The 8,533-nt window shown below is 34.0% G+C and overlaps 1 protein-coding gene across 2 annotated transcripts; it reads right to left on the reverse strand.

The window, feature by feature from the left end:
- Window positions 1-2,835: 2,835 nt before the first annotated feature.
- Window positions 2,836-8,316, reverse strand: LOC110657252 (probable serine/threonine-protein kinase WNK4). Of its 2 annotated transcripts, none has more exons than XM_021814398.2 (7): window positions 7,323-8,316; window positions 5,739-6,004; window positions 5,419-5,642; window positions 5,163-5,320; window positions 4,774-5,083; window positions 4,351-4,653; window positions 2,836-3,593 (listed from the first exon to the last, which is right to left on the reverse strand). In XM_021814398.2, the coding sequence occupies exons 1-7, from the start codon at window positions 7,404-7,406 to the stop codon at window positions 3,127-3,129; spliced, it is 1,812 nt and encodes a 603-aa protein (XP_021670090.1). In that variant the 5' UTR covers window positions 7,407-8,316; the 3' UTR covers window positions 2,836-3,126. The 2 variants fall into 2 exon arrangements, with proteins under 2 accessions (XP_021670090.1, XP_021670091.1); XM_021814399.2 differs by having other exon boundaries at window positions 5,739-6,041.
- Window positions 8,317-8,533: the final 217 nt, after the last annotated feature.

Consider the following 8,533-nt stretch of genomic DNA (forward strand, 5'->3'; position numbering starts at 1 on the left):
AAACTCCAAAAGTTCAAAGCTGTAAAATCTTCTATCTGGGTTTCTTTATTCTATTTCTTCATATGTTTTGCCATTGTTATTTTATTATTAGTTTGATTGTTAAAGTTTACTATGAGTGAGTAGTTTTCTTAATTCTAAGATTAGGGATGTGGCATTTTCAATTCTGTTATAGATTTACATTGATTTTATTTAATAAAGTTGGAGATTTATGCTTTGATTAAATTTCTTATGGTCTTAATGCATGCTATGTAATAAACTCTACTTTGTTATAATTCTAGATATTAATTGAAGGACTGAAAGATGAAGATTAATATTGAAAAATCAAGATATTAAACTTATGATTTTTGACCTAAAGATAGGCTAATATTCATAATTAATCAAAAAGCTTAAACGGTCTTAATTAAGATTGATTGCCACGAAAGTAGGCTCAAGTTAATTAAGATACACCTTGAGTACCTTGAGAGAAGACTTAAGATAGTTTAGGATTAATTTCCCTAAAAGTAACAACTTTCCAATTTATTGAATAAATGAGATTAAATCTGTAATAGGTTGAAGTATGAACTCCTAATTCTGGAATTACTTTTATTAATTGATTACCTTAGTTGAATTGTTTAGCTTTCTTTTATTTCATTAGTTCAAAATAAATTAGTTTAGATTTTCATCTCTATAATTGGTAGTCTAGATAGTTATAATTGTAGTTTAGTTTAATACTCACCAAGTTCCTCATGAGAACCATACCACTCACTACTATATTACTTGTTAATGATCCGTACACTTGCAAGGTTTTGCACAACAATAACCACTCTATAATTGTTCAAAAACCCCACAATGGGACATTTATTTGAAGATTCATTAAAATAACCAAAATTTACATATAAATAAATAAATAAACAAATAAATTATCTAAAATTAAAAAATGAATTTTTTATATCCCAAGTTACAAAAACTTAATAAAATTTAAAATAACACTTAAAATAATCAAAGAACTAAAAACAAATAAAATAGAAATACATGAACTAATTAATATATTTTTTAAAATAAAAACACATGCAATCATTCTAAACAACATATCCCATCCAAAATCATACTTCAAAAATCATTTTGAAGATTAAAATGAGAATAGAAAAAAAAAATTACTGCTTTCCCGTGATTTTGAATCTAGGAAAATTGGTAGAGAAAAGACTTCAATTAAATTCTTGATGTTTGAGTCTCCCAAAGGATCTCCAAGTGCTTAAATCATCCAAATGCCAAAATTTTATCAACTTTAATCCTTTTGCATTTAACAGTAACAAGTAAGGAAGAGAAAACTGAATTTCTTTAAATTTCAAGTTAAAAGGGCTATTTATACCTCTTGCTGTCATATGGGACATTTGGTTGTCGAGAGGACTTTTGGCTATTGAAAGCCCAGCTTTCGGTTGCCATAGTCCATACTGTCCAAAAGGACACTAATTACAGTAAAAAGGAAACTTCGGTTGCCGAAAGTTCAACTTTCTACTGCCGAAGTTCTTTCTGCCAAAGAACTTTATACTCTTTACTTGGCAAAACCCCACAATTAAACAATCATTCAAAAAGGCTCCATAACATAGTATTTGTACACATAAAGAATTTACCATTGTTTCCCTTATCTGTGAAATCCCAAGAATCTCCCGTCAATGATAGGAATTCCAACATCAGAAAATGATGAGTGTTACAACCTAGCTACAATAGCTAAGGAGGATCTAGTGCACAATTCAAACCCTGTGAAGTGATTAGTATCTTTCACAATGGAAGAAAAATCTGAATCCAATTAGATTTCTGCTAGCAGCACCGGACCATAACAGACCAGGTGTAGGTATATAAAAGCAAGAAGCAATAAGAAACACATGATTATGAACCTGATGAGTCACTTTTTATGCGAAACCATCAGTTAGAGACTTGTTACTTTCACACAACCAGCGCTTAAATTTCTCAACCTCTCCATTGCATTACTTGTCATTTCATCCTACTTGTACGAGAGATGATTTTTTCTTCTGGTACATTTGGCTCCCATCGGAACTCAAATTCGACACTTAATAGCCTTGGAGGCAACTCCAATGGTAAAGATTTTTTTTTTCTTTTTTTTACTTTAGGTTTGAATTTGAAATCTTTGAATGTAAATCCTCGTTCATAATACTGGGGATGTTCCCTTGGGAAAGAGAATCACTTTTGAAGGAAGGTGGGAATGAGGAAGCATCATAATTCTAGCAGGATCCAGATTGGACCTTTATGACAAAAAATTGATTACTGCAGATGGCACATAAACCTCTGTATTATTAAGTTCTTTGAAATTATATGCACATGGAAAGCACAGCACGCAAGATTTCATTATGTGGTTTCATCAGTGCTCTTGCTTCCAATTCTTTCATTATGTGATAAAATGTCAGCATGCAATTCATTTGTAGGCCAAACAAAATGGTTCAACTGTTACTGGTCAAAATTTCCAAGGCTTTATGATCTGTTTACTGATGCTTACAAGTGCGTGAAGCTTCAGCTTGCTTTTTTTTTTTTTTAACATGTGAAACTTCAGAAGGAATAAAAAATTATACTCTCTTTCCTCCTCTCACCCTCCAACTTTCACTATATATAGTATCGTTCATTGAACACAGCAGAACCATGTGAAAACCAGAATTCTCAATTACCAAAACATTCCTGTGATTGTTGCCTCTAATTTCTAGCCTCATGACTTTCTTATCCACTGATAGCATATAGGAAAATGCAACTATAATTCATTTACACTCTTGTTTCACACGTTAAATCCCGATATTTTGTACAGATAAATATGTTTGTCGACAGACTCGCACAATTTCACTCCCAACCTAGTGAAAGGATTCAAAGTTTATTTTTTATTACATACATAAACATAACTATTTTAAAGAAGCTATAGTTTTACACAGCACACTTCATAAAAGAAATGCATATTTACATTGGATAGCATGAAACTCTACCTGTCTCCTAATTGAATTCTTGATGCCATATGACATGGATGACTTCCCATCCTTCCTCATTCTAATAAGTATCCTCACCTCATAAGAGCTAGTTGAGCTCGCTGTTCAGGCATTTTCCTTTTATCTCCTCTTCAGAGAAAAGTTCATGCATAAGACCTCATTTTTATATTCTTCTGCTCAAATTCCGCTGTGATACTTTTTTAGAATCCCGAGGTGTCTGGAAACCAACATTTTCAACAGATCCCACGGTCTTGAACAATCGTCTCTTGTTCACTTCTTCCACCAATGACCGGTGAAGTAACTGGCTACGAATGTCTACAAGTGACCGGTTCCTTGTTAATCTACGGCTGTCCATTACCCTTTTGTGTTTAGAGCTAGAAGCTCCATACTGTGAATCCAGCAAAAGTTTACACTGTTTATAGGCATCTTTAGCAATTGCCTGCCCAATGGAAGAACTCGAATTATCTTGAGGACAAAATCTTGTTGAGTTGTGAATCCTTGTGAGATGCTTATGGTCTCTTCTTGCTGTGCTCATATCCAACTTGTGCTCGTCACCAGAAATGTAATTCAAGTTGGAATATGATCCTGAGCGTGAAGAGCTCTGAGAACTGGTATCATCAAACATATCATCTGCAACAACAATTGTTTCAAATCACATTGTGATTTGAATTGTTAACCTAGATCCTAGCATGCATTTCTAATAGTTCTTTGTCATGGGATTCCCAGCTAGGTGATTCTTTTATAAGATCCAAATGATTCTATCCCAATTCATGCTCAGAGTTCTAGAGAAATCCATTGATTTTAGCTCTTGATAGCATGAGAATCATTAAAATTCCACACAGTATATTAGCCTTTATGAACATGAAATAGATTGTTCTGTAGAAACTTAAGCAACAAGTGATAGAAAATACTTCTGTTTTGATACCACAGATGGCTCACAGGCATAATGACCAGGAAGGGAGAAGAGATGTTAGTGTCTGGCCATTAAAAGTGAAGATCAAATGCATTTGAAAAATCCAATCTTTAATTAGTATATCACCACTTGGCATAAAAAAAAAAAAAAGTTATGTCATATTTTGCATACAAGTTCAATATATTGTACCTGCCCTGCCCGACCTCTAGTAGGACATCAATAGGAATCGATACCCCAGCATAAACATTACTTGCAGTCTGGTACATGTCATAAGACCAATCCAGGGTTGAGCAAAAATCCATGCTCCAGTGGATTAAACTATCATACAACTAACATTTAAGGCCCCCAAAACAAAATTCAGACTACACTGGGTTACAACTAAACAAGTATTTGACTAGGGTAGTGCAGCCATTTATGAACCACATAACTAGTTGTATGACCAGAACAATCTTAAAGGAATTACAGAACACATACCTTGGAGACATTGTGTCATTAATCCTGAAATGGATGCTTGAGATGACGAACATGACGAGGAAGAGTCAAAAGGATGATTAGTCGCATCGTCTTCTTGGTAGTTGAATGTATGATGAGCTTCAATTTGAGGCAAGTCCCATTTCTTCCAGTTTGGCACTAGAGATGAAATCTCTCCATCAATCATTTCAGCAATTTCAAATGGCTCCCAATCATCTATGTCCAGCTCCTTGACCATCTCCATTGCAACCTCCATTGGTGTATCATGTAAGATGTCAAAAGGAAAATATATATTCCTTAGCGAACCTGTGAGAAAGCATAGGAGAGGTATTGTTCAAGCCTCTTGAAGCACTTAAGTAAGGATTGACTACAAATACAAGCTGGTTAATGTGAAACATTGCACATATGAAAGAATAAGAGCCACACCATCTTTATTAGCAATTTGTACTTTAAGAAAGATGGTATCATCTTCAGGGTTGAGCTTCCCCGTAATAGTCATGTCCGTCCTTGGTGGATCATCACTCAATTGTAGCTTCTCCATTTCTCTACAATTCAAAAATGGCTTCTGATTTCCAGACCTTGTAACAGGTGATGGTTCAGCTTCATCAAATGCGAGAAATGGATCAAGCAGTAGCTCTTTTGCTGATAATCTCTTTGATGCATTTACTAAGCACTTTCCAATAAATTGTTGTGCTTCCAAGTCCTTAATCCCATAATATGCAGCAGGTAGCTTCCCCTGTATAATAGAAATGGTATGCAGGTCACACTCTAGCTTGATGACAATTATAAATCTTGGCATCAGAACTAGAATTTACCGAAGTCACTTTCTTGTAAATTTGTGCTGGGTTAACACATTCACTATAAGGGTATTCAGATGTGAGCATCTCTAAAACACACATGCCAAATGAGTAAACATCAACAAGCTCATTGTACTCCTCCTCATATAATTCTGGTGCCATGAACTCTGGGGTGCCTAGCAAATGTTCCCAAAAGTTTAAAAATAATATAATTAGTTGAAATGGAAATTATTATTTTTTATGGTTTTCAATGAGAAAGTAATATAATGAATACCTATGACACTATGTGCTGATTTGGAGCCACGAAGGATTGCTGCAAGGCCAAGATCACCAATTTTGACCTGTCCAAGATGGCCGTTGACAAAGATGTTGTCACATTTCAGATCTCTATGAATTACTGGAGGATCATGGCCATGTAGATACACAAGGCCTTGTAAGATCTGACGAGCCCAGTTCTTAATGGCTCGAATATCCACTCGTTTGTATTTTTTCCGGTATCTGCATCACATTAAGTAGTTATTAACCTTTTCAATTATGGCATAAAGCTTCCCATGTGAAACAATGTACTCTCGAAATGATAGGGAAGAAGATTACTCTCTCAGAGTTCCTGAAGTGAACATTTCAGTGATGAAGTTGAACGTCTTTTGATGAACATCAATCCAAGAGGTGTAGAATTGGATGATAGAGTCATGGTTGAGGGTGCTGAGAAGGTGAACCTCTGAGTATAGCCTCTGCAAGTCCTCAGGTGAGCCAAGCACCACATTGAGTTTTACCTGGTTCCACGCCACCTCCATTCCGAGGACTTCATCAATTGCCTTATAGACTGTTTTCATTGCCCCTTTCCCAAGAACTTCTTCAAACTGTCCAAAAAATGAAACACAATCTTCTCTCTCACATCTACCAATGAGTAAGAGTCAATTTGCCAAAAACAGCCAATGAACATATTTTCCTTCTCAAACAGGGGAAGAAAATGTAGGGCTTTGGAACACTTAACATGCGCTGAAATTTAATTACAAATGCAGGGATTGAATATTAGGTGAAATTAAATTATGACACCATATTAATGAACTAAATCAAATACTCGAACTGTTAAATGTGGGACTAACAACTGGTTTTATGTTAAATGTTTCAACACTATGAACCCCTACTGCAGCTGAAATGATTTTGCTTCCTATGATATAGAGTTCTTTGAATTTGTTAAATTTGAATCATTGATTTTCACTGTCAGTCATCCATATCAGGTTTCCGAATTGCAACTGCTTTTTATTTGATTCACACAATTTGACTAAACCATTTTGTCTGTCTCTCTCTTTCCTCCTTTTTTTTATTCATTTCTTTAATTGGAGATTTTAAGACCCTAGAGATGACTGAGCTAAAGCTTACTGATACCTCTTTCCTCCTTTATGAATTAAAAAAAATAATAAAAAAATAAAACAATCTGCTGTCTGCTTTTCCTCTTTCCTCATCATCAGGATCACACCCAATTAAGATTATCATTAAGAATATGCGAGTGATCTTGAAGTTGATGCCTATTAACCACAACCAAAATTAAACTAAAAAGTCTATTTGGCGTTCATCTTCTTGAATATGTTTAAGATAAATTTAATGTGTCACAAAACTCTAAAATAATTAAACATAAGGTTCAAACTACCCTTTTCAACATCTACCTTTTTCAATAACATCTGAAAGTTTTTTTTTTTTTTTTTTTTTTTTGAAAAGCAGTTCTCAACCTAAAGCTCAAACAAACTATAAATACTTATTAAGAGTGATTTTCCTAACAAAACTAAAGCAGGTCCACCCCAAGTAAAATACTGAAAAGTACTAAACCAAAAAAAAAAAAAAAAGCATATATATCCACACAACGTGTCCATAACTCTCTGCAGCAATTATAAAGTCAAACAAAATAAAATATCATCTATGATTTTAAAAAAAAAATTATGCAATAATGCCCAGATAATTAAAACCCCAGTTAGTAAACATTCAAATTGAAAGTAAAAATTAAAAAAAAAAAAAAAACGGTGCAGTAGTTAGCACTTGATTACAGTAAACTAATATCAAACTTGTTAAGACCGTGCTTGGTAAACAGATATATGCTTCGTAAACTCCGAAGAATTGATAAAGATAAGCCAGCATATGTGAAGAAAAGTACAGCACATAAATAAGATACCAAGAACTTACCCGACCATACCGGCCAGTAGGATCGGTTTCAACATAGCCATGGTCGGCGTCGGTTTCATGCAACCCAACTTTCTTTTTGTACATGTTTTTGAGGGGTATATATGGGAAAGCCTGCAGCTTCTCCTAGGAGTTGGCCGAAAAGCTTTATTTTGGAAAAAAATCTTGCGAATTTTCGAACTCTACTTTTTATATATGCTGGCTGATGGGTATAAATTGGAAAACAAAAAGAGAAAATATTTGTGTGTATTATATATGGGTTAAAAGAGATGGAGAGCTCTAAATCCGAGGCTTTCCTTCATGATTTTCATAAGAGAAGACACCAAAGAGAAGCCAGAAGAGTCTTGAGTAATCAATCCTTAGCATGATCCATGCCATTTCCACAACCGCACGTGAGAAGTCGTAGTTTTTGGCAACCATTTGGAGCGAAAACCAAAACCCAAAAGTTTTTTTTTTTTTTTTTTAAAGAAAGAAATAAACTTGGAATTGACAAGTGAATACGATTTTGGTGGAGGAAAAGGCCAATATGTCTTTCTTAAAAGAGTGAAATATCTCTCTCTTTAATAACTTAAGGAATTTTCTTGAGGGTGGTAAGCAAATTCTTTGGGGAAGCAAGGATAATATAGGCAAAATCAATCAAGAATTTAAATTGTTACCATGCAAGATAGGGATATGCATGAGATGGAAATATCACTGATGGAATTCTGAACTTGAAGAATCTGTGGCCACGCTTTGCCGGAACCATTTGTTGATGATAGAGATACAACCCCAAAACAAAGAGGAATTAAGGATGGGTTGGGATCTTAATTTGGTGGTGTATCTTTACAGAAATGAACGAGAAGAAAAAGTTTCAGATAACAAAAACTTGCAAACCAAATCTGCAAGATGGTTTTGATATGTATATGTTGTTGGTAGGTAGCTAAGCTATAAACGGCAAGGACGGGAACAGGGCAGACGCTAAAACAGATGTAGAGGGGGGCAAGATTTAAATATTAACTTATCTCTGCTTTCACTGAAATCATCTATAATTGAATTTATGGTAATTTTTTAATATATAATAAATAATTAAAAAAATTATCATTAATTGACGAATATTATTTAATTTTAAATAATGTACTCTTTTAATTTAAAATTACATTAAAAATAAATAATTATATTATACGATTAAAAAGTGCAAGTCAAACGTGAAAATATTATAGAGTAAGTTTTAAAAA

The sequence above is a fragment of the Hevea brasiliensis genome, chromosome 16, assembly GCF_030052815.1.
Source record: "Hevea brasiliensis isolate MT/VB/25A 57/8 chromosome 16, ASM3005281v1, whole genome shotgun sequence".
NCBI classification, from domain to species: Eukaryota; Viridiplantae; Streptophyta; class Magnoliopsida; order Malpighiales; family Euphorbiaceae; genus Hevea; species Hevea brasiliensis.

Excerpts from the sequence above, each read along its gene's own strand:
- LOC110657252 (XM_021814399.2), bottom strand. The coding sequence starts at position 7,381 with ATGAAACCGACGCCGACCATGGCTATGTTGAAACCGATCCTACTGGCC. Across the intron at positions 4,654-4,773 it reads ACAAATTGCTAATAAAGATG|GTTCGCTAAGGAATATATAT; the intron begins GTGTGGCTCTTA and ends GCTTTCTCACAG. Across the intron at positions 3,594-4,350 it reads AATGACACAATGTCTCCAAG|ATGATATGTTTGATGATACC; the intron begins GTATGTGTTCTG and ends TTGTTGTTGCAG.